At 43.5% G+C, this 26,418-nt stretch overlaps 1 protein-coding gene across 1 annotated transcript in view; it reads left to right on the top strand.

Moving 5' to 3' along the window:
- CIMIP1 (ciliary microtubule inner protein 1) overlaps positions 1-26,418 on the top strand; it is a 130,421-nt gene that overhangs the window by 46,782 nt on the left and 57,221 nt on the right. The window contains exon 3 of the mRNA XM_085619297.1: positions 5,312-5,413. Within this exon, the coding sequence (XP_085475423.1) occupies positions 5,312-5,413 (102 nt within the window). The remainder of the gene's footprint in view (positions 1-5,311; positions 5,414-26,418) is intronic.

Genomic DNA, 26,418 nt, shown 5'->3' with positions numbered 1-26,418 from the left:
GCTCCTTATCATGAACTTTTTTTTATCTTTTTGCACTCCACGAGAATGCATGCCTCCCCCTTTTCCCACCTTTCCCAGTACATTTCTTTTCGTAATATATATTTTTTTTAATTTTCCACAACTTTGTCCTTTAACCGTCTCATATTTATGCTCTTAGTTTTAGGCAGCTTTGCCCTTTGAGTCACTCTACCTTGCGCTTTGAGTTCGTGTTGCACACTCTCTTTTTCGTTTGCTTCTGCTCCTTCCACATTGCTTGGTCTACATTTGCTTCCCTCCCTACACCCTCCATGTTGGTTCTCCCCACCCGTGTCCACTGTGTTGCTTCCCCCACTCTCTGTGTAGCTCCCACCACCCTCCATGTTGCTTTGTCCCTCCCGTGTCCACCGTGTTGCTTCCCCCGCTCTCTGTGTAGCTCCCCCCCCACCCTCCATGTTGCTTTGTCCCTCCCGTGTCCACCGTGTTGCTTCCCCTGCTCTCTGTGCAGCTCCCCCCACCCTCCGTATTGCTTCCCCTCCGCTGTCCTGTTGATTCCCTGCCCTCTGTAATTCTGCACTCCATGCTGCTTCCTCCACCTGCTGTCTTTCCCTAACCCGTGTTCTCCTCCCCACTGTCTTGTGTCACTTTTTTTTTTTTTTTACTGATTCAACTTGGATCACTTGTTTTCTAGCTCTCTTCCTGGAGTGCTGCTTCCCCCATACACTGCACACCCCACCAATTAACGGACAGAATGCAGAACAATGTCATACATTCACCCCAGTACAGAGATCTGGGCCTAAATTGATTGTTTTTTTGCTCACCGTGCCATTCCAGTTCGGAACCAACCATATGCAAATCAGTCTTGACCCTGCACCCAATGAGAACAGTCCAGCCCGAACTGCCAGGCCAGGTCCTCCCTAGACTGGAAACAAGCATCCTAGGACCGGTTTCGGGGTTCCACCCCTCATCAGCTATGGAAGACATGGCTTGGCAGTTCGGGCTGGACTGTTCCCATGAGGCACAGGGTCAAGACTGATTTACATATAGCTGTGTCTGAACTGAGGTGGCGTAGTGAGCTAAAGAATGATTGTAGATTCAACCTAGATCTGTGACGGGGGTGAGTGTCTGAAAAGTTTCAGCACTCCGTCCATCATCTCCTTGTGTTTGATTTGTTCGCCCTAAGTTGGCAGGGTATGCCCAGACTTGGGTCCCTTGCTCACTTTGCCTCTGGATTCAAGCTAGTCTGGCTGATGAGGGGTGTTATCCCGAAACCGGTCCCAGGATGCTTGTTTCCGGTCCAGGGAAGACATGGCTTGGCAGTTCTTGCTGGACTGTGCCCGTGAGACACAGGGTCAAGACTGATTTGCATATATCTGTGTCTGAACTGGGGTGGCGAAGTGAGCTAAAGAATGATGGTGGATTCAACCCAGATCTGTGACTGGGGGTGAATGTCTGAAAAGTTTCAGCGCTCCGTCCATCATCTCCTTGTGTTTGCTTTGTTCGCCCTAAGTTGGCAGGGTATGCCCAGACGTGGGTCCCTTGCTCACTTTGCCACTGGATTCAAGCTAGCCTGGCTGATGGGGGATGTTACTCCGAAACCGTTACCAGGAAGCTTGTTTCCGGTCCAGGGAAGACATGGCTTGGCAGTTCGGGCTGGACTGTTCCCATGAGGCATAGGGTCAAGACTGATTTGCATATAGCTGTGTCTGAACTGGGGTGGCAAAGTGAGCTAAAGAATGATGGTGGATTCAACCCAGATCTGTGACTGGGGGTTAGTGTCTGAAAGGTTTCAGCGCTCTGTTCATCTTTTCCTTGTGTTTGCTATGATTTAGAGTGTAGCAATAAGACGCAGTTTTAACAGAAGAAACAAACTATGTAGCTCAGAATACATAATTCTGGTGAAAGCAAGCAACACTGGGCCAATTGCAATGGTTAATGACTCTGATTCAAACACAGATGACTGTAACAAAGTAAAGACTCATTAGAATGGAATCAAACATGCTGACATATTTCTTCTAATTTGTGGGAGTCTTTGCCCTCTAAGAGAATAATTGTATCGCAGCACGATAGTGAACAGCAAATAAATGACATTGGATAATAAGTAATTGTGAGGGCTACATGTCCAAGTGAATAGAATGGTCATTCTCCATAGTTTCATTTTTACCATTCTGAGATGACCAACAGATTGGTTCTGAAACCGCCATGATGGAACTTTAAACAACAAGACACCATGTAAAATACCACTGCAAGAGGGCCACCTGCTGCCATGCTTAACCTTATTTGTTATGGCAAGCATACGCCTACAATGTTTAGGTCCCAGCATATTTTTTTGTTTTTCTACTTTTAATTTATCTTGCATATATTGTTGAGCTTGTGAGTTTATTGTGGTTGTGTAAGTGGATGCAAGAATGAGTCAGTGGGCGGATAAATGGACACGAGTGCTAAGATAAATGACAGAGTGTATGTATGAACGCCTATTATATGCCTTAACCCCTTCTGTGCCCATGACGAGATAGTCTCGTCATGGAGCGCGGTTGCGCTGTGCCCATGACGAGACTATCTCATCATGGACCCCGCCCGCTAATACAATGCCCGGCACAGGAGGGGGAAAGGGCAGGGAACTCAAGGGGTTAACCTATCTTTGAGGAGGCACTATCATTCAAAGGACAGACCTGCTGGAATTGACATTGTTTGTTGATGTATGTGAGCTCTTCCATTTGACTTTCCGGTTTAGTTGTAGCTTTAGATAGGTGAATGCTCCAGTGTCTTTACTGGGCTCTCAAAAGCCTTCTTTTGTGTTTAGGGTGGTGGGAAACCACTGAGCATACATCATATGATCAATTAGTTATGAGGATAAAGAGGAGAGTGCATTCCTCTGTAACCAAAGGCTTGTTGTTGGAGATCAGAATGCATTCACCAGGGCCTAGCAGCGTGCATCCAATCAGCTGTGGGTTTGTAAGCATTCACACAATGATTGTCTGCAGGAGGTGTAAGCTTGATTGCACCTACTCCCCAGGTATGTAGCTGTTGCTTGTAAAATGGGCTTGACAGAGCATGCATGTATCCAGGGCTTGAAGTCTGATCTTGGAGTGTGCCTACAAGCTCAGGCTTGCTGGGAATTATTGCCTGCTAGCTCAACCTGAGCACCGATGCTTTCATGTACTGAATCCTGCAAGGTAGGTATGAGAGCATGCCTCCTGAGTGGCCGATTACCGTAAGCCTGTAGTGCATCCTCAGTGAGATCCCCTTTACGTCATACATCAGATGGGCGTACCTGGTCCTGTTCCCAAACTGAGGATCCCCTGTGCATTATTCTGGTGTCCCCTCCCTCATTTATAGATTATAAGTGAGTGAGGAATTTTAGCAAGACTTGCCCATGTAGAACTTTAATGATATGAGTGAAGATTTTTTTTTGTTTAGCTAAGTTCATGAAATTAGACAAATAGCCTGCATTGCAGTTGTTGCCAGAACAGCTATACTGTTAATCTGAGCCAGGGTTGGTTTGAACATTACCTTGGCGTGCACTGCCACAAAGGAATGCAGAGTAAGCCCTGTAACAGTGTACTTTTTGCTTTTGAGACTTGAGCGCAGTCCATTGTGCAACCTTTTGGCTGTGGCAGGATGCCTATAAGGAAAGCAGCCTTTGTGGCTGAAATTCCAGTTTATGGTTGTGGTGAGGGGAATTCAAAACACTTGTCTGCAGCTTGTCAGTGGCACCACTCTCCATCTGTTCCCACAGACCTTGCAGATGTGGGCACTACTAGTCAGACTATAAATGCAGTTCCATTGGGTCTTAACGAGGCAGACCATAGGCAGTGACTGCTCCTCACAGTCCCTGGCATGCAGTGTTGATGCACCTGGGCAGTAGCACACTCCTTGCATCTAACCTGGTGGTCTAGGTGGCTTCATGTCAGTAATGAGAAGGCCATGTATGCAGTCACATTTTGGTCAGGGCACTGATAGTTTGCACACATGAGAAGTGAGAATGGTTGAGATGGCTTCGGTGGGGAATGGACGCAGGGAGAGCTGGGTCAATTTTTTGGTTAATTCAATCTTTCACAAAGTTCAAAAAGTTTTATACAAACTATGACATGCTGTCCCAAAAACCATTCAATTCTGTCTTGAGAATGTATTATTTGAGATTTATTAGACCTAGTACATGCTCTACCCAATTTGTTTTCCCTCTGTGGTTGGATAGAAGCTCTTCAAAGTTTTTGTGCTGGATTTTACTGTGAAACTATAAATGCTGACTGTTATAAGGTAGAATGCACTTAGCAACATGCGATAATGGAGACTTTGAATAGACTAGGGTAGTCCATTACAGTTTTGGTTGGAATCAAATGTGAATTAAAATTAGTCGATCCGGGTTATTTTCAATCATGTTGTCACATAGCTCAACATGGTGCACCAAAGCTAATGTACTGGTGTGCTACTGGCAGTTAATGGGAAATTGGTAAAGTCTACCAAAGGAGTTTCTAGGAGAAGTTGTTCCATTATAGTTAGGTTCTTTTTTCTTTTTAATTTGGCTAGTATAATTGTGGACTTTCGTGAATGCAGCAGGACAGGGTCAGCACAGATACCCATCTGTAGTCCCAGATCTTTGTTTGTGTCTTTCTTTGAGAAAGTAAAGGCCAGAAGAAACCATGGAAATATAGCTTTTCATCAATGGCAAATGTACTTACCTTTGGGTGGCTGCAAGATTGTGAATCATTGAGGTTAGTGAATGCTGGGTAATTTTGAGGCCCCATGTGAAAAAAATACTTAAAGCACACTGCAACAAACGTTCTTCCCCATATTCACAGGAATATTTTAAAAAAAGATTCTGAGACTGTCATTCAAGTGAAAATGGGATAGCAATCCTTGCACTTCTCTGTCTGCTTCTTTGCTTAAAATTTACCCAGAAAGTCTGTTGTACTATGATTTCATGCATGTTTGTCAAATCTTTCCCTAATTTATTAAATTTTTAAAATGTATGTCTCTATTTCTTAAGTGCTGTGTGTATTCAGTGATGGTGGTTCCAGAAGAGCCGCTTTAGTTTCATCACGGACTTCATCTCGTCAAATCGTCATCCAGAAGGGGACAGTCTTGTGTAAAATTCTTTCTGTAATGTTTTTGATGCAAATATCGACCTAAGTTTTGACAAATTGCCTGGCAGATGAGTGGTTTGAACTGAGATCGAAGCAATTCCTGCTCATTCATCAGTCTATTTTTAATCGTACCATGTGCAATGCAACCGTGATACATTTTGCCTTTAATTAAATCCACAAAATATGTATAAATTAAAAAAAAAGTCTTGAAATTAATGTGTAATACTTGAATTCCTGCTTGTGTTTAGTTGTCTAATGATGCAGGCGAACGCAAGAAGGAACCAATCCGGCTAAATCTTCCGGAACATTTGCAAGTTCGATCCACGTCTCCACTGGAAAAGTATATTAAGGTTTGAAAGCAGACTATGTCTTATCAATCTTAGCTCTAACTGTAAAGAAGTGTCCTCAAGTTTAACTATAACTGACCTGATGTTGCATTCATTTTATCAGGGAAGCATTCACATTAGAAATGATAGATTGTGTGGTGCACAGACAAATCCAGGAATAACTAAGATGTACCTACTGATATTTGACTCCAAACTGGTCTGGTTTCAGACAAGGACAAGGAACTTGGTCAGCCATTCATCCAGTGTGGCCTCACCCATTATGGACAGTCAGTGAGGGACATTGTTGCTCTTCTCAACTCTCTTGTTGTATTTTATCTTATGAATTATCCTTTACTCGTAGATCGTCTCTAAACTGTAACCCACGCTTAAGATTCCACGCTGCAGTGGTTTAGAAGGTTCTTCTTCAGTAGGTGGTATCTAGTAATAAGGGAACTTCCGGTTAGGTGCAATCCCCTAGAAGTAGCCACTGTTGGTAGTCATGAAAATATCTTGCATGGACAACTATTGATCTCAACTTTCATAGGTTCAGAAAATCCAGCGTCCTCGTAGATTCAGATATGTTGTTCAAACCACGTGTTTGCATTGCGGTTAAGACTGTTTATGTTCAGTGTAGCAACCGTTCAAGAATTTTTCACTTCCATCCAGAAACAATAGAGCAGTATTGATTTTGGCTTTCATGAACTCTTTCTACATCTATTAAAATAGCCTTTATGGTAGATTACCTTCCAATCATCTAATTAATGTACCTTTGAATTGCAGAGTATTCTAGGATGTATATAATAGAAAAAAGCTAGAGGTCATCGCTAGGTTTGATCTGTTCCTCAATGAGAAAGAAGATACTGTTCCTCTGGAATCTCTCACACGGGACATAAACACACCTTATCTGTCCCACTTTGGAGAATGAGAGTAAATCCTGGTTCTTAGATTAACTCAGTCCAAGTCCCAGCACTTCCAGGTGGCTAAAGCGCAGTGGTTGTCATTTTAAAGTGTCAGGACTGACTCGCTCACTCTTTTGCAAGTCAACTGTCCCAAAAGCCATTCCTTTGCCTTTTAGCCATATCGGCAGAAGGTAATAGGCACAATGAGCAAATGACGATTGAGGGCGCATTGCAGTGTTGTAATACAAATGAGCCATCATAGTGCTAAGTTGTCTACATTGAACACAAATAATTTATACAATGCACTCATGGTGAGTTGAAAACATTTAGACTTTTAAGTTAATCATTTTGCTGTTAAGGCTCTTACAAAGTCCTTCTATTCCAAACCTCTTAACTAAAAAATACGAAAAAACACATTTTGGGGAGTTTGCAGAACCTTGGAGTGGTGGGGTCCTTGTGCCGAAGAGTACATAAAAGGCACTTAGCTCCCCACCAAAGTTCCTCCTCCCACAATAAAAAGCTTGGTGAGACTAGTGCTGATGACCTGGGGTGTTTTCCCAGGCTGTTCAAAGCCTTGAAATATGGGCTGGAAATCCACTGTTTGCAGTGGTTTCCAGCTTTGTTTTCCCTGCCACTATCTGATATCGGCTCCTCACTGGGTGACCATGTGCAGGAATCTGATATTGTGTTACACCTGTAAGCACCGTTTAAGTTGGCAGGTCTCCTAATCTGAAGGGCTATGTGCCCTACTGTCTGGTATCCAGGCACCGAAAGAGACCTCCGGATTAATCTCTTCCTGACCTGTCGTTCAACAGCAACCCAGTTCTGAGACATCCATAGAGCTCTTACAACTGGGCATCTATTCTGACAGTAATGCACCAATATACCACTTGTGAGACATCTACAGAGCTCTGAGTGGATCTTCATTCTTTCAATTATCAGAGGAGTATGATAGCTACAGCGCTCTCACAATACACTTTTAACTTGCGTCTTGCAGCAGACGTAAGCTGCGAAAACATCCACAGTGCACCTTTGTTCTCGCCTATTTTCATCAGTGGCACATACAGAGTTACAATATTCACTTGTCTCTCAACACTGTGAAAATTACATAGTGGCCAGTGCTTAATTTGAGCTACTGGTTTCCGGAGCTTGACACCAGCACTTAAATGTCAACACCGGTGTTTGTGACAGTCTGCCACAAGGTGGCGCTGTCTATATTCTTTAAAAATGACAATTACCTGCCGCCCAAGCCATTCTCATAGCCATGGCGGCCTGAAATAGTCCTAATTGTCACACTTGTAGGAGTGTGATGGTTAGTAGTTGTGTTGTTACTATTATTAGCATCAAAGCAGGGGCAATGTGTGGTGCAAGCTGCAGTGGCCTCCTGACGAGAGCCCTGTCACATATATATATATATATTTTTTTTTTTACCAATTAAGCACTGATAGTGGAAAGATTTACCTCCATCCTGACATGCAGTATACACTTAAATCTCAGTGCTTACCTGACTATAGAGCGCTCACAATGCCTCTTTGTCATGGTTTTCAGTATACACTGATGTCCCTGTCAGTGCTGAAATATAGGCTGACCACACAAAATGCACCCCTGTCTGAATGTTTATCCAGGAGCGCCTCGTCTATTAGTACGGAGGAGCGTTGCCCCACTGCTCCCTAGGGATGAAAAATAAAATGGTAATAAAGTTAATTTATTACCATTTTATTTTCCACCCTCCCTTCTTGAACTGAGTGTCAGGACCGGGCGGGATCATTGCTGCTGAGTGGCAGCAGGGACATGTGCCCTTTAGTTTAAAGTGCGCATGTCTTTTTGACTGGCTGTCTTGCGACGGCCATCCAGACATGCACATTTTAAACTTCTCTAACCCAGCTGTTTTAAGACAGCTGGGTTAGAGAAAGCACAGGCCTCCAGTGCTCTTGAGAGCACTGAGAGACACCGCTCCCTCCAATCCAGGCGCTTCTCTCATGCTGTTACCAGCATGAGAGCAGTGCCAGGATTGCTTAAGGGGAATTTACTGGAGCCCGAGGAGACCAGAGCGAGGAGGACGTCTGAGGTTGTGCAGCAAGCAAGGTAATTGTGTTTTTATTTACGAACACCACTCACCTTGCATGGATGTGTGCACCGACACCACATATGCCCGCCCCCCTACTGTGCCTACATGCCAGCTGCTGATATGTTTATGCAGATCTCCCTCAGTGCGTAGCTATCTCTGCCTGCACCATGTTGTGCACCAACTCCCAGCACTGAGCATTCATGAAACTATAACAAGGCCTTCCTCTCCTGATTTACACTGTGCACATGTGTACACAAAGCTCTCAGATTGCACCTCTGTACAGACCCACGGCCTTTTCACATTAATTGGCTGATTACGATCTTGGTCGGAAAGCCTACGACCTTAGGTCGGAGGCTTTCCAACCAAGATTGTTGGTTTCACTTCCGACTGCCTAATTACAATTTAGGTGATCGGAAGTAAAACTGGCCGGTCATGCTGGCTGGATTCCGACGTAATCCATATGGACGGTGTTTTCCGCCATCCGGGTTACGATGCACGGTTGCAGACAGGCTTTCCATGCCGGGCTTTCCGACATGGAAAGCCTGTCTTGTAGTGTGTTTGAGGGGCCTCTAGCAGGGCCCCCTTCTGTTTGTGGGCTTTGTTTAGGGGCCACCTATGGCTTGTTGATCCCTGCACCGTGTGGCAGGCACCCTGAGGTGCCTGCCACACGGTGCAGGGATGAACATAACCTCCTGTTTTCTTATGGGAGCTTGTGCTACGGCTGATTTGCGGCCGTAACACATGCTCCAAAAGGCAAATGTGTGTATGCGACAGTATCATAATTATGCGGTCGGGACCGCCGACCGGAGGTAATAAACCCCTTAGTGAGAACAGCCGCTGTTAAGTTATGACACAATCTCTGCCATAGTTGTGGGATAATGGGTATGTTGAATAGTTGGAGAGCTGGGGAGCAGTATTTTACCACCTTAGACAGTGGTGAACGATGTATGTCAATGGAACTTTAAAGAAATGTACTCTTTTGGTTAGAAAAGTAGCACCATTTGTACACATCTCTAAAATGAACACCAGAACACAACACAATAACATTATAAAAGCAGCATAGCAAACAATTAATTAATACCCTGGAAAAACAGTCAAAAAGAAGCAACAACCACAGTACCACACAGCAACATAACATTGCAATAATGCAGCACAAAAAACCATCCCCACACAAAATTCCACACAACAATTATACACAAACCACCTTGGCGTACATTACAACCGCTAAAAAACTGCTTTCGTACCACAGTGGTAAAAGATGTTTGCACAAAGCACTATCATAGTGGTATCATAGTGGTAGTCAAAATACCTTTTGGGGCGCACTACACTGCTAAATTAAGCCTTCTCATTTGAAATCCAGTTCAGTGTAAATTTGGTATCTTGTTCCTCCAAATGTACATGTAGTTTCTATAGACTTCTTTAAGAAGCACTACTGCAAAATCTGCTGAAGGGAATGACATCAAATTTGGCAGGAAGCTAGTTCTTGGTCTGCAGATTGTGCTTTTTGTGATATGGTGTAATCCGTTCAGAAGTTTTTGATATACAAATATTTTTTAACCTTAGTTTATCTGGACAGTTGGGTTTGTGGGACTCTCACAAGAGTCCCTCAAACCGAATTTTAAAACATAGAGCACTCTGGTTGGCCCAGGGAGCTGTTTTTCCCTTTGGCCATCTTGCTCCTGTGGAGCGCTCGGAGTGGCTGCCAGCAACATGTGAAAAATACTGATGGCAGCCATTACAGGACTCGGCGACTTAGTCCCCTTTCCTGAAATTATAAAAAAAAAAATATATTAGGGGGCAAGGTAGGGATAACCTTTCCCCAAAGGACACATGCGGGGGGATTCGGAGGGAACACCCCTCTATCCAAAATTGAAAATAAAAAAGCCTGCAATTTTTGCTACAATCCTGCTGGATCGGAAAAAAACACCAACAAAATAGCAGCCCCTTCCTGAGCCACATTTGGCCCCGAAGACCCCATCCCCTGCGGCCCTATTTAAATGATTAGGGGAGGAGGGTGCGTGGTGCCCTCCATGAGCCGCATGCATCCACGGGGACCCTAACCCCCTGGACCGGCTCCCTTGCTGTGTTCTGGGGAGCACACTCCCGAACACAGCAATTGCCCTGCCCGCACCAGCGCGGGCAGTGAAACTTGTGTTTGGTTCTGCCTGGTGGGAGCATTTTTAAAACTCCTGCCAAACGGAAGCAAACACAGAGTCTGCTCCCAGCAGGAGGAGCTTTAGAAATGCTCCTGCAATATGTATACAAAGAAAGCCAAGATACTCAAGATACCCAATGTCTGTTAGAAAATTAATGCCCTACTACGGCCAGCTTTTATTTGTATCAAACCCCTCACTGTTACCGAACCTACGTTTAGAAATTAAGTTGATATGAGTAGATAATGGGTACTGTGAATAGTGTTTACTCTGTGGAGATAGGTTACGCTCTACAACACTGTTTGCAGACAGTGAAACTCTCATAATAAATACACCACATAGCATTAACTATGTACTAAGAACAGTGTACACTCTATGCAACACTTGTTAAAAAAACACTATTTGTTTAAAATAACCAAGGACTGAAGGTGCTAGAGATTATACTACCTGCAGCCTTCATACTGTGGTGAAAACTTGACAGATCTTCTGAAGCAAAAGAAGCACATGTACATAGGTTAGTACCTAGAGCACACAGTCTTCTATGTGAAACTGTCATGCTGTGACGTTTCTGTCTAATAACTCAAGGCTGCTTACAATACTTGGCATGTAAACTTTTGTGGAACATGCTGAACACAAGTCATCAACTGTCACACAGAGTTACTCTTCGGTGGAAATATTTAAAATGTTTTTAATACCTCTACACAACTATTATTCATTAGGAGCACATGCATTTTGTAAACACTTACAGCCATTAATTAAAGACAGGCTGTACAAAATTAGGTAGAAAAGTTATATGGTAGCTACTTGCGAATATGTAAACTGTAAAACAAACTAACACACTCATTTGAGTATGTCATCAGTAATGTCATCAATTATGTAATTTGAGATATCAGTGATTTCATAAATGATGTCATAGAGCATATCATGAGTGATGTAATATGTGAGTTCATGAGCAGCGCATGACGGGGTTCAAGTTATAGTAAGCTCTGCTAGCTATAACTGGTGAGATTCTGTGTTTTTTTGATTTTTTGTTCAAAACGTTAATGTTGTCGCTGACATATTCACCTAACTTTAACCTTTGTTTTTTCCACCTACACCACCTCCATCTAAGCGTCTCAGTGAAAAGAGTGATGTTGTGTATGTTTGTGTGTGTTTTAATTGATCACTTCACACTCGATCGATCCAGCATGATCTGTTTCTTGATTGCTGTCCTGAGGGTTAATGTATACATAATATGTTGCAGAATCCTGAGGGAAACATTGTGTCATTTGGAACTAACCTTGCTTAGATTTACAACTATTATAATTATTCATCCATATTCTGCCCTTTGAGCCTGATGGGGTTAATTGCATTACCATGGCCTCTGGGTATTGTGTGCTGCTCAGACAGTTCACTACGGCTCTGAAATGTGGTCGCTGGCTGCCACTGTTTCAGACCTGGCCTTCCTTCAAGATAAACGGGTCCTGTAGTCTTGCTTTAGAAATCTGAACAAAGTGTCCTTCATTCCTGTTGAACTTCTAAAGCAATTAACATGCTCTCAAAATCTTTTGGAGTCCTTTGGAAAATGATTAAACTGTCTCGTCTGCCATCTGGAGTAAGAGAGGCAGTGCAAGCGTGTGCGGTCCTACAGGAAGGAGGCTGAGCCAAAGTAGCAGATGAACATACAGTACAAGTGCTGCTTTTACAGTATCTTTTTTCCCACAGGCTGTGCCGTTTCCTAGTTCTGTGATCCATGCTGTCTGTGTTGTCTCTTGAGTATCCTAATCCCCAGATTGTGTCATGTAAGGGATATTTGTATTCTGTGGATTTTTGTCCTGTGCCCAGATGTATGTCTTGTGTGATTGACATTGCTTCGGCTGCCAATGGTGAGAGAACAAAGCATATTTCATTTTTCATTTTCAATTAAAGGTCACGTTAGAAAAGCGCTTTATAGGTGCAAAGGGAAGATGCTGCGAAAAGCTGTTCGGTGACAAAGCTAAAACTGATCATGGGTGGGAAAAATGAGTGAGCAAAGGGACTTGAGAAGGAGACTTGAGGGTCATTTTCAGTAAGAGAACAATGGCCCATATGGACAAAGGCATTTTGCATTTCCTAACGGTGTGAATCGTAATTTGGGGTTGTTAGGAAATGCAAAATGCCATAGCAAAATGCATGAAAGGCATTTACTGTAGTGCAAAATGTGATTCCTGCCTAGTAGAAATCACATTTTGGTAGTCGCAAAATAGGAAATTGCAAATAGCGATTTATAAAATGCGAATCACAAACCACATGTACAACGGATTTCCTAATTGCGACTAGTCACAAAATGACCATTTAGGAAATGCAATTACCATTGAATCGGTTCAGGTGGTAACCAGGTGCAAACATATTAAAAGGCACCCAAAATGCATCGGGCATCTTTCACAATGGTGGCTTTGTACGTACTGGCAAGGAGGATGAGGATTTTGGCTGGGAGGCAGAGAAGGAGGACGAGAGGATATTTAGGGTGAGGGTCACCCTGTATGGACAGACAGAGGTGGAGGTTCAGTAGTTAGGCGATACTTGATTTAATTGCTGTGTTACAACCTCATCTCAGGGCCCAACACTCAAAACAACACAATCCCACCACATAGGCAGGTATTGTGTTGCCTACTCCTCTTAGACTCTAACAGCTACCAGGGGTTCATAGCAGTGGCAGGGGGGTGTTACGAAGTGCCATGTCCAGGTTCTTTTGCAAGTTTCTGGACATCATGGTGAGCAGAGTCAACCAATATATATCAGTCCCCAATATCCCCCAATTATTGCAACAAACCAAATTGATGTTCTGCAGGGTAGCACAGTTCCCCAATGTTATTGGCTATGTTGATGGCACACATATTGCCATATGTCCCCCTCTCAGCAAATGAATACATGTACAGGAACAGGTAAAGCTCACACTCGCTCAATGTGCAGGTAGTGTGTGATGCCTCCTGTATCATAATAGACCTTGTGGCTTGTGTTGAGAACTCTGCCACTTGTGTTGAGGAAGCTGCTGCACGAGTAGAGTATCTACTAGAGTGGCAGAAAGAAGCAGAGCCTTCTGGTGTGATGCGTAGTGCTGCTCGCGGTGATTTTACAGAGCTGGACAAACTCCCAGCGCTAAAAATCAGTGCGAGCAGCACCATCTTTCACACTCTGCCACTTGCAGAACTCCGTGGTAATGACTGTGCGGTAAAGGATGTCTCCCAGTGTCCAACATAGATAGGTAGCGCACCAAGAGTGGCCCTCTGGAGGGAGGAAAGGGAGCCCCTTGTCGCCACGCCAAGCCCCCCTGCAGATGGGTTCAGTCACTCACTTGCTGGCAGATATCTGTCCCCCCTTGAAGGTTCAGGCTGCCTGCACTGTGAAAATCAGACCTGTTATTTCAATCGGTCGGTCCACCTTTCATTAATGCGCTGCCCCGAGGACAGCAAGAGTTTGCTGCCACCCTGGGTGCAGTGCATTATATGTAATAGGGTGCACTGTCTGAGCCTGTGCCCCTTGTTGAAGGTGTGCTAGACATAAACTGTGACAGTGTGCCAATTACATAAGGAGGCTCCCAGGTCTCTCTCCTGCTAAGTTTCTTTCAGGGTCCAATCTCAACAGGTCAGTTAGGCCTTCTTAAGAGCTAGGAGCCCTTCATTCTTTTGCGTCCCTATAGTGTCTTTGTGTCTGCCTTTTTTGTCTCTGTGGCAGGAAAAGGAAACTAACCACTTGACCCTTGAAGTCAGGTATCAACCCTGGGTGCCATCAGGAGTGTTGATCCTTCAGCCTTCTTTCCCCACCAGTCAGTAAGAATCTTTTCTTCCAGATGTTTATTCAAGGCCCAGGACTGTTCTGAATTGTTGGTGATGAGATACTAGTCTTACCTTGTGCATTAGCCAGTGACAGGAATATTGCCTATACTATATCCTGGCAAATTTCCAGCCAAAACCCAACCCTAATGGCTGCAGGCTTCTTCCATATGCAGGAGCCTTGACTTTCCTTATAGCCATTCCCAAATGGAAGTGAGGTAACTTCAACCATCCGAGTGCTAAGTCTGTTTTTTTTATTTCTATTTGGAAGCAGAGTCCCGGTTGGCTCTGTGCTTGAATGGTTTTAGTTCTTGAGACCCGATGTGGGATCTCCACTTCAAAAGGAATAGCTGTTGTATGGGCCTGTTATGATCCATCTGTTGCTGCCTCCCTCCCTGAGGACTCATACCTGCTGAATAGTCACAGCTGACACCAAATCAGCCTTCCTGACTCCAGAGGCAAACCATTGTCCTCTGGGAGGGCAGTCCTAAACCAACCAGTGTGGATGCTCCCATCTTTGGGGCACGCTATGGAACAAACTGGGTCTATACCATTTTGCTACCGGGCAGCACAAAGTAGGTTTTTTTTTATTGCTTTTTCTCAAAACTCTGCTTTCACCACGTACTTAGATTTTTAATGTCAACTGACAACTCCCTTTGAATGAAAGTTCTATTATTTTCGGGGGTGAAGTTACACAAATAGGATGTTTTTAATAACTAGGGCTGCTCATAGAAAATGTGGCTTTACCTATACATGACGTATTGCACCTTTTCACAACGGAGCTACATTTTTCCTTAATATCTAGCATGTTTCACTTGCATACATTGTGCACCCAGCCCTGTAAAAGGCATACTTAGAGGGTGACCTAAGAGAAAATGTTTTCCTGCCTAATACATCACTTTTCCTTGCCACATGTCCCTAGAATGTTTTTGGAAACTACAGGTCCTCTACTGCACAGTGGTGCTGTCCGGAGACATATACCATAATCATATGTGTGGGTGGTGTAAATGCACACTGCAGCCCTTCCATGAAGCCTTTCCTTGCCATTGGTGCGTTTTCTGCTCCAGTAGCCATGATCTTATTGGAAAGTTCACTAAACCATTTGGGTTTAGGCAATTTAAAAGTACAATTTTAAGGCCAGAGTACAAACACTGCTGAATTGAGTGGCAGCGTCAAAGTGCACAAAGTCATAAAACCAACAAAAATAAAATCTATGAAAGCAAAAAATCAGGGGAGACTATGTAGAAAACAGAGAGGTCCTACAATAAGGATTAGCTGATTGAAACTTTTCTTTTAATTCAGGAAGATTTTCTTAGCGTCAATTGCTATATTTATTAATGAGCACATGTTCTCACTTGCCTATATCTAAACCTTACTATTTAAACTTACCATGCTAGTAGTTTGGTCTTCACTATTTTGGAAGGATATTTTTGCAGCACGATATTTTGTACTCCATATTCTGTTACTGTGCCATACATCAGCAATAGTTTTGTGGGCACTAAGTTTGACTAAGCTGGGAGAGGTGGATTTTTTGGTTGTTTTTTTAGTACATCTGCTTCAGGAATACTTGCATATCAAAAGGCTGGGTAACCCTTGTTCCATGGAATATGGGTATTATTTTGACAATTCTTAAATACATACGGACTAATTGCCAGTGCAAGTGAACTCGACTATTCTAGTTTGACAGTTCTTGGGATTTCCTCCTCTCCACCCAAAAAATATTTTCATTCTGGTTTAGGGGCTGGTACCCAACTGACGTTCCCTTTGGTCCTGGTGAAGAGCCCTAGTGTTTAATACAGCGGTTGAAACGTAGAATAATCTAATTTTTGAATGACAAATATGACCACCACTGAGTCCAAAACACAGTGTGTCATTAGTAACATGGTACGTGAAGGAGTTTGTGGTAAATAAAATAAATATTACCTGACTGAATTTCGTACGGAGTCTTAAAATAAAGTAAAATAGCTCAAAATAACAAGAGGCAGAATCCGTGGTATAAGAGGTTCTCTAATGGGCTTTATTCCATTCAAAATGGCCGACTCGAGTGGCGGCCTTCAGGTTCCGTCACCACGAGGGTTCAGGAAGTGAAGTACAATAATTTATTAACAGACATGTATTTTTATAATAAGTACATTACAATGAAACGAATGTAGAAGGCGTAACATTTGATAAGAAAAATGACGTGACAGTGACATAATCGAAACTAGGCGTAATAAGGAATAAAAGAAACATGATTGGTTAGGATTATCAGACATAGGTGGATCTATAAGATAATACTTGGCATAGATGCGCGCGCAGCAGCATGACGTGTAATTGACGTGTAACTAGGGGGTGAAGGGGATTTGACATTTAGCTCTACATGTGGAGACGAGAAGTCTGGGGTCAAGTCATCCTAATCCCAAATCATATCTAACATCCTATGTTTAAAGAACTATGTTATCCACAAGGAAGAGACTCTCGGACAGAATCTATTCTATACTGACTATGTGCGTGTACAAGCGTCTAAGTGTCTATATGAGATGCGAGGGGCAGAAAACTTTCCATAGCAACAGGGCTATGAATCACTTGCAGGAGGACGGAAAGGCTGAGTCCTTTGCTTGTGAGCTAAAGGAAATGTTTACCTAAATCACTAGGCAGGAATGCATCGGCTGAGGGGGAAAATAGATAATTCGAAGGTGAAATACAACTTCTTGGCAGACAAGCGAAAACTGGCCGAGGCAGGCACCGTTAGCTGCACAGGGAGTAGGACAAAGTTCATGGATACAGATGCGAGCTCAAGCTGAAGCTGTCAGAGACAGAGAGCAGAGAAAGGCTTTGAGGACAGAATCGGGCCTACTCGCCTGAACTGTAAAAATGGAGTAACTTAGCCATGTAAAGTCGGTGGCCTTTCATACCTAGGAATCGAATATCCAGCCCATAGATGGCGGATCTGACAGAGAACATGTTGACGGTAGACACACATATGTTTGCGTCTTAGAAACTGGAACTGGAGGGAACATACATGTACTTGTAACATGCATATAGAACCGTTGGGGTCCAAGATAGGGGACATAACTGACCAGGAAAATCCACATTTCCACATTCCCTCCTTGTCCCCTTCTTGCCCTTCAAGAGATATCAATCTTCATCATTCCATCGATTTGCTCATGGAGCATCATTTCTTCTTCTTTCTTCTTCCGGGATCTTGAGCCAAAACCTTGATGTGGAATACACGATGTGGCACACAGACCACAAATCGCTGGTCCACATTGCAGGCATAGACAACAACTGAAGAGCATAAGAAGGCCAATACCTAGGAAAGATAGAACTCTCCATCCCCAGGCTGATATCACATTCCAAAACCACCCGGACCACGTCCAAGTGCCTGGATTCTCGTGTATCTGGCTTACAATCTTATGAAGGCGTGTTATAGCTTTATATACAGATGGCGAATTTTCTGGTATGAATATGCAGCAGCTGGATCCGATGACCCTGCAAGCTCCGCCCCTATCGGCCAGGATGACGTCAAGGACAAGACGATTCTGGAGAACAACAATTCTCATCACTGATTGTTCCTCTGTCAGATTGCCTAGGGCGGCTATAGTCTCGTTTACTACAGCTTCAAGAGTCTTGGTGAGTCTGCGTATCAGCTTACTATTTGATATTGTACCTATATAGGGAAAGATACCTTTATTGAAATCTACATACTTGTCCCATGCCGTCTCAGTATAATCGACAACTGGGAGATCTCTTCGCTCTCTATTGTGTACTAAATGAACATTTCGATAATAATCAGGGGGAGCTAGGAAAACAGGTGGCAGAAGGAATGCTATATAACAGGTACCATCCCAATCTAGAGGCAGACGCATATATGCCGTCTGACCACATATAAAGTAAGAATGGCGAGAAGCTCTAAATGAAGATTTACCTTGATCACTATATTCTACTGTAGTAACGCATTGGCTATGGCCCATATGTATGGAACCAACTTTTCTCACACATAATTCACCCTTAACTGGAAATACTGACATAGTGGGCAGAATTAGTTCAACTTCGGATTTGACATTCAAAATCATAAGATTAGGCGTAAAATTACCTAATTTATACACTTCATTTTCTAAATCAGTTCCTGTTCTACTGGGGTGACCCTCCTTATTAGGGTGACAGACTTTGAATAAAACTAGATTCAGATTTCCCCATATCCAATGTTGTTGATAAACTGCTGTGTCTGGGTCTATGGAATTTAATAAACTAAACCATGCTCCACAGGAGCCATTGCGTGTAAATGGATGTGGAAAAAAAGGCAGAACTCCTTTGTTATTCTGATAGGGAGGGAGTCGGCCACACACCCAACAATTGGTGGCATTACTAGTCTGATGGGAATGATGTAACATACTAATGAATGTGTTATTGCGCAGCGCAAGTCTATAGGACAACTCATGTGGCGGTAGGTCACTAAAAGAATGTTCATCAGTTATATTGAGAACACGTTTAGAAACAGGATAATACATATGCAACAATATACTTGCAATAACTATTAAAAAACTCAAGGAAAACAAAATTAATAAAGTCACAATACAGTGGTTACGCAGTAATTTACAATAAGCATGTCGTTTCATTATGATTCTGGACTCTACATCATTCAGACCTAAGGGATACATGTCGGGACAGATTCAACCGCTTCACCTTGGAGAGGACTTAAACAATCAAATCGTCCGACAGTTTAGATCTGGACCTGAGTTTCTGTTTATAGAGTTCGGTGCTACTGGCCTCAGCCAAAGGTAGCTTTGAGTCAATGGGGGAAGACACACGGGAAGTACTGTTTGTGTCAGGAGGAAGTCCATGAAATTTTTTTATATGGGTGGAATGCACCCATCCTTTCCGTCCTTCGATCTTCACAGCTGTTCTGGTCGTCAGCAGGACCTGCTTAGGCAACTTCCACCTAGGATCCAATTGGCTTTTCCTATCAAAATTCCGAACCAGGACAAAGTCCCCGGGGACCACGTCATGGGGTTTCACCTCAGTGTTGTCAGGAAAAGCTGCAGCTACCTGTGAACGAGAAGATTGTAGTGCAGACATCAAGGAAGCCAGGTAATCTGTCAGCATATTACAGTCAACATCAGTTATTTTACGTGGTATAGGCGTCCCCCACATATTCGGTGGTCTACCAAAGATCACCTCATACGGGGATAGCCCTGTTCTAGAGTGTGCTACCATTCTCATGTAAAAGAGTGCAACTGGTAATGCTACTATCCAGTCGACACCTTTCTCTCTACATATTTTGGACAGTCTGATTTTCAGTGTCTGGTTATGTCTTTCTACGAGACCTGCTGCCTCGGGGTGTCGGACACAGTGGAATTTCCACTGATATCCCAACAAGAGTGAGACATGTTTCATTAATTCGGATGAGAAAGGCTGACCGTTATCTGAATATACAACACGTGGTAAACCGTACCGTGGGAAGAATTCTCGAACTAACTGTTTGGCAGTAGTCGGGGCAGTGTAATCTGATACGGGATACGCCTCTGTCCAACGGGAGAGAGCGCAGACAACTACGAGGACATATTTGAATCCTCGACAACGTTCCATCTGAATATAATCCATCTGGAGGACTTCAAAAGGATGGTCAGGAGGCTGAAATCCACCCTGCTCTACGGGAACACTCTTTCCTGGATTAAACTGACAACATATCATACAGGTACGAACTTTTTGTTTAGCTGCTGCTCGTAAATGTTTGTTGAACCAAATGTGCTGAATGCTGTCTAGCATTGCCTTCTCTCCTAAATGTGCTGGACTGTGAACTGTAGCTATAATGGCTTGAACCATGGAATCAGGGAGAAACCATACAGATTTCTCCTTCGTCATCCATCCTTGATCTGTCTGGATCCCTCCTAGTTCAGTCCACTTCTTTATTTCTTCTGCTGTGGCATGTGTCTGTATGTCAATTACGTCAAGTGCGGGATCCTTAATTGTCATACACTGTGTTGGTGTCTGAACTATTGGCTTTGTCATGTCTAATGTGCGATTCTGAGCAGTCTGTTTAGCTGTTCTGTCAGCTAAGTCATTGCCTTGAGAAATGGTATCAGTAACCTTCGTGTGTGCTTTACATTTCATAATTGATATAGCAGTGGGTAGATGTATTGCGTCTAACAAGGCATGAATGAGGGGTCCGTGCTGAATGTGGGCACCATGGGAAGTTAAATAACCTCTCTCTCGCCACAGTACGCCGAAGTCGTGTACAACTCCGAATGCATAACGTGAGTCAGTGTATACATTAACTTTCTTATTTGTGGCTTGAATACAGGCTTGTGTTAGAGCAATAAGTTCTGCTGCTTGGGCTGACAAAGTATCTATACAATTTGTCTCAATAACTTCAGTGTCTGTTGTGACTGCATACGCGGCCACTAAATCTCCTGTATTTGTTCTCATGCACGATCCGTCTACATACAACGTCAGGTCTGGATCTAACAATGGAACGTCTGTCAAGTCTTGTCTAGGTTTCGTCTTTATTTCAATGATTTCAACACAATCATGAGCTAGTGGGTCTGTTCCAATTACAGGTAATAGTGTAGCAGGATTCAATGTATTACACCGTCGGATCTCTATGTGTGGTTGAAACAATGTCAGTTCATAACCAGTAAGTCTTGCTATGGTCAAGTGTTGTGTTTGTGTTCGGTTCACAAGAACCTCTACTGCATGTGGTACTTGTACTGTCAATGGGTGTCCTAAAACTATGGCATCGCTTTGTCTGATTGCTAAAGCTGTCGCTGCCACTGATTTCAGGCATGCAGGCAAAGCCTGAGCTACGGGATCTAATGTACTGGAAAAATAAGCACATGGCTTGCGTGATCCTGCTTGATCCTGAGTGAGTACTGATAAGGCAGTACCTTCGCGTTCTGTAACAAAGAGTGTAAAATGTTTGCTATAACATGGTGTTGCTAAAACAGGTGCTTGACATAAAGCTTCCTTTAGGCTTTCAAAAGCTTGTGTATGTTCCTGAGTCCAAGGGAGAACAGTCGATGTGGCTGCCTCCTGTGTGGTTAACTGAATGAGTGGTTTTGCTAGAAATGCGTACTGAGGGATCCATTGTCTACAATATGAAGTGAGGCCTATGAAAGCCCGCACCTCCTTTTGTGTCTGGGGTATTGACATGTTAGCAATTAACTGGATACGGTCTGGTGTAAGCTGCCTTCCCTCCTTGGACAGCGAGTGACCAAGATAAATAACTCGCTGAACACAGAATTGCAGCTTAGAAGGGGACACCTTGTGCCCCTTGTCGGCTAGGAAATGTAAAACTGTCAGAGAAGCTTTTTCACATTCTGGCTCGCTTCTCGCGGTGATCAGCAGATCATCGACATATTGAAGCAGTGCAGTATTGACTGGCATGTGGATACTGTCAAGTTCTCGTTTCAGTGCTTGGCTGTAGATGCTGGGGCTTTCTGTAAATCCTTGAGGAGCGCGTGAGAATTTAAAGCTGCGCCCATTTAAACTGAATCCGAACAAGTATTGGCTTTCCGGATCTATTGGGACGCTGAAAAAGGCATTCTTGAGATCAATTACAGTAAAGAATGTTGCTTCGGAATCAATTGCTGTCAACAATGATGATATATCAGGGACCACAGGGAATTGTGGTACAATACACTTGTTTAGTTCACGCAAATCAATAACCAATCGGTACACTGGTGGGGCAGTAGGATCAGTTCGTTTAAGAATCGGAATTATCGGTGAATTACATACATTGGAGTCTGTTTCTACAACTACTCCCTGGGCAATTAGCTCATCAATGATTTTCAGCAAAGCCACTACAGCATCATGCGGTAACTTGTATTGTCGCATTCGTGGTAGTACCACCCCTGCTTTCAGTGTGACTCGATAGGGTGTAATGTTCATGCAGCCAACATCCGTAGGGCCTTGTGCCCATAGATGTACTGGTAAAGTCTGTAGTCGGGGATCCATGTCTCTAGACACATAGTGACCTTTAAAATCACGTAAAAACAACCTTACTCCTTCCGGAGAACAACATATTATGGCTCCTAGTGCTTTCAGAGTTTTAATTCCTAGCAAATTTTCTGGGCATGATTTAGTAAGCAACAAATCTGTAGTTCGTGTCAAAGGTCCTATTGTAAGTGGTAGAGGCTTTGATACTTCATTAACAATAGGTTTTCCTGAAAAACCAAGGGAAACATTTTGAGAGCCTGAGAGGGGTGCCCCTGGAACTTCGCTACGTTTTTTAGTTGTTCGACTTGCCCCTGTATCGAGTAAGAATTTTCTATCTTGACCTAATAATTCACTATGTACATAAGGTCCTTCTTGATCTACAGGAATCTCGATAAGTGGTAAGTCAACTTCCCTCTCTAGGCTGGTTCATGCGTAACGCTGGTATTCAGGGTATTCATACTGTGCAGTCTGATACAGTTGTCGTGTTGCGGTTTGTGTGGCAGTAGCAGGCAACGGTGGTGCAGCTGGCACAAACTGTATGGGTTGCTGTGAGGCTGGCATGGACTGTCCATGCTGCATAGCTCCTTGTTCATTCTGATCTTGTCTAACTAATCGTGGTCTCTCCTTTGTAATGCCTGTAGCTATATTACGTTTCAGGACTGGACAATCGTGTACATGATGGCCCAGTTGTTTACAGTAATTGCAGGTTCCTTTTACAGGAACTGCAGAATCACCAGAATGTGTCACACCCTTTTTGTGACCATCTGCTGGTACTGTCTGAGAAACTAGCATTTTCATTTTTGTATCCTTCATGCGTCTATGCTCGTGTTCTTGTTCATCCCTAATTCTATTGTGATGATACTGTAACATTTGTAGCATTTGCGACGGAGTGTTACTTTGCCAGGTACTCTCGAATTTCAATATTCTATTCTTTACTGGAGGTAATGCATTTTCCACTAATTTTGTCACAAATAAATGTGGATATGAGTCACTACTTGCTTTTATACCACTATTTATACCAAAACATTTTTCAAATCGAGCATAATAATCGCTTGTGTCTTCATCTTGCTTTTGTTTACAGGCTGTGATTGCACCCCAATCTTCCTTTTTTGTAGTTAATAAACGTGGCAGTACCTGTACTAGTAAACCTGGTAACAGTTTAACTTTATCCCCGAGCCCCGAACCTGCAGTTCGGCCCCTTTCTTCCTCTGCTAATGCTGTCCAGTCTATCTTTTGGTCTCCCACTTCCCACTCTTTTTCTTTCAGTTTTTCATAAATGCCAGCAGGCAAAAGCACCTTTAATATCGTCATAATATCAGGAAAGGTGTACTCTCCCATCAGTAACATGTCTTTAATTTCTCGGTGGAAACCCGCTGGGTCTTTATCATGGCTAGGTACTACTTTCTTCATTTCTAATAATTCCATTTTTGATATAGGTGTGTAAACAAATACACGGTGAAACTCATTGTCTTCGCCTTTTATTGGGTGCACTTCTCGTAAAGGATTTTGTCTATCCATATAGTACGGCGTTCTTTCTCTATGGGGCAGCGAGAGAGAATCCGGACTTACAAAAAGGACATACTGTTTACGTGACACTAATATCTCTTTAATTAACTTGTTACTAGAACCTCTCCATCTGTTCGTGAGTAGTTCCGTTAATATATCAGGTAAAGGACCAGGATCAGCATGTTGGCTCTTATATAATATGAGGAGTTGCTGAATCATATAGATTCCAGCTAAACGTTGTTCATCTGTACTGAGATTGAGAAACGTGTGTGCTACGGTCTCATCACCATATTTTTCAGGACTAACGATCCAGTGAACGGCTGATCTGGCTAATTCTTGCTCATCCATGGAATCGAGGAGGTGGTAACCCCTTCGTTCTCGTAGTATTTTATCTGCGGCTTGAAACGAATGTTCAGGAGACTTCAGATTTATTACAGGCGTTGGATACGTTCTGCTATTATTTGGACATACAGAATGTATGGGATCAGAAAAACATCTAGTATTTTCACAGGATCTTCCTCTGCCTACATAGGCTATGGTTTCTGACTGTCTTGCGGAATTCTCTGATTCGGACACTTCATCTTGCTCAAACTCGTCTGTTCCCAATCTCTCTTCATGAATACGCTCTATTTCTTTACGTATTTTCCGGCACATGGCTATTATACAATTTTGCTTATCGTGTCTCCCTTCTGATATATTCTGACTCCATCTTGTAAGAATAAGCATTGCATTCCGGTCTACCCCCGGACGATCTTGATTTCTGATCACACAGTTTATGAGAAAACGCAACAGTTCCCCCTGTATCTCTACTTTCTGGAATTCCATAGCTCTGTTAATACATCCTGGATCTCGTCCTGTTTGAACAAAATGATATATGTTATCCAGATGCGTAGTCATTCCTGGTAACCTTGCTAAATACTCTGCGGCTCGCCTGATACGTAATGATGCCAGAACCATTTCATCCTCTTTACCAACCACCGGGTCATATCTACAATTTACAAGGAGTTCCTTAAGCGTACGTTCATTTACGAACTTAGGTGTACGTGAATGTGCTGACTCTTGAAAGACAAGTTTATTTATTCTAGGTGGTGTAAAAGTACTGCTAGCACCTCCCGTGGCCCCATCTGGGGCGTCGGGCGTGAATGGGTTCGTCGAACGTGACACCGCAACTATGGGTGTCGATACCCCTGTAGAGTCAACTGCGGAGACAGATGCGGAAACAGATGTGCTTGCCGAAGCTTGCGTCGGGACTTGCTGTTGCACGGGGACAGATACCTGATCCTGACGTTGAACCCCTCCGCCAGACGGTCTATGTGGTGTGGCGTTAGCATACTCGGGGGCTGCATCATCTAGATATGAGGAAAGGAAAACGTCTTCTGCGGTTCTGGGATGCCCTTTTGGATGTACCTTAATTGGAAATAATGGGGGTGGCAAGTCTTTTGGCATCTCTGGAGCAGCCTTAGGTAGTCCTTCGGCTAGAAGGGGATACATACCATTCATAAGAGCATTACTTTGTCTATTTACTTGTTCTGATTTCACTCGGATCCCTTCCTCAATTAATAGATTTTCTTGAACTTTATTTGAACTTTCTTTACTCCTCTCTTCTTGTCTACGTGCTTTTTCTGTTCGTCTATGAGATTCTTTACGCCATAACTCGATAGCGTCTTTCTGTGACTGTCTGACCTTTCTTTTCCATAACTCTTCCTCCACTTTCATGATGCACTCTGCATCCCAGGTTCCCGTTGCGGGCCACCTTTGACTTTCCGGTAATCCCTTGGTATAATCTACCCATAGATCAAGAAACAATATGGCATCTAAGCCATGTTTATGGTACATGAAATGTCCTGGAGTGTCTCTAGGAGGAATAGGAACTGCTTCTTCAAGCACCCCTTTTCTGGTAGTAATCTGTCTTAACTTCGAGAAGAGCGGCATATTAACACCTGATCTGATACTTACTCTTGAACTTACTTAATACGAGAAACACAATAATGAACAGTGAACAATGAACAGTCATTCATACCACAATATGCAAGACATTTTCTGAATACTTTAAACATTAAACATTAAACATTTAATAATGGTCGACAATGATGACAGTCTGCTTAACTAATCACCACGCTGAATTCTTGACGATAACTGAATACTTCGGAATACTTGATATACTGCTAAACAGTACATATACACTGCTAAACAGTGCAGACCGGATTTGTGTACCCAAATCCGTCTTGACCGGCACAACCTATGTGCACGTCAACACGCCTCCCCGGCGATGGTACTCACCGAGTAGCTCCTTGAAACGGAAGGCCTCAGAGAATGGACAGGACTCGACGACTGTGGACATCGGACCCTCTGCACATCGGGATTTCGGAAAACCTGGTGGGCCTCTGTATACCTCGGATCTTGCTCTCTCAGCTAGGCTCTGGTCGGGATACTTCGCACTTCTCACCGCCTCGTCTGGGTTGATCGCAGCCTCAGTCGCCCCCGCTTGACCGGAGGGAGCTTACAGGAAATCCTGCTGGTACGCGTTTATGGTCCGTCCAGCTGTGGCAGGAGACCGGGCCTGCAACGCACCGCCGGCGCGTGAGATGAGAAAGTGTCCCTATTCGGGCGCCATTATGTGGTAAATAAAATAAATATTACCTGACTGAATTTCGTACGGAGTCTTAAAATAAAGTAAAATAGCTCAAAATAACAA

Source organism: Triturus cristatus, chromosome 7 (genome assembly GCF_964204655.1).
Source record: "Triturus cristatus chromosome 7, aTriCri1.1, whole genome shotgun sequence".
NCBI classification, from domain to species: Eukaryota; Metazoa; Chordata; class Amphibia; order Caudata; family Salamandridae; genus Triturus; species Triturus cristatus.
Note: the sequence above shows the minus strand (reverse complement) of the source record. Positions and strands in the feature narration are given on the sequence as shown.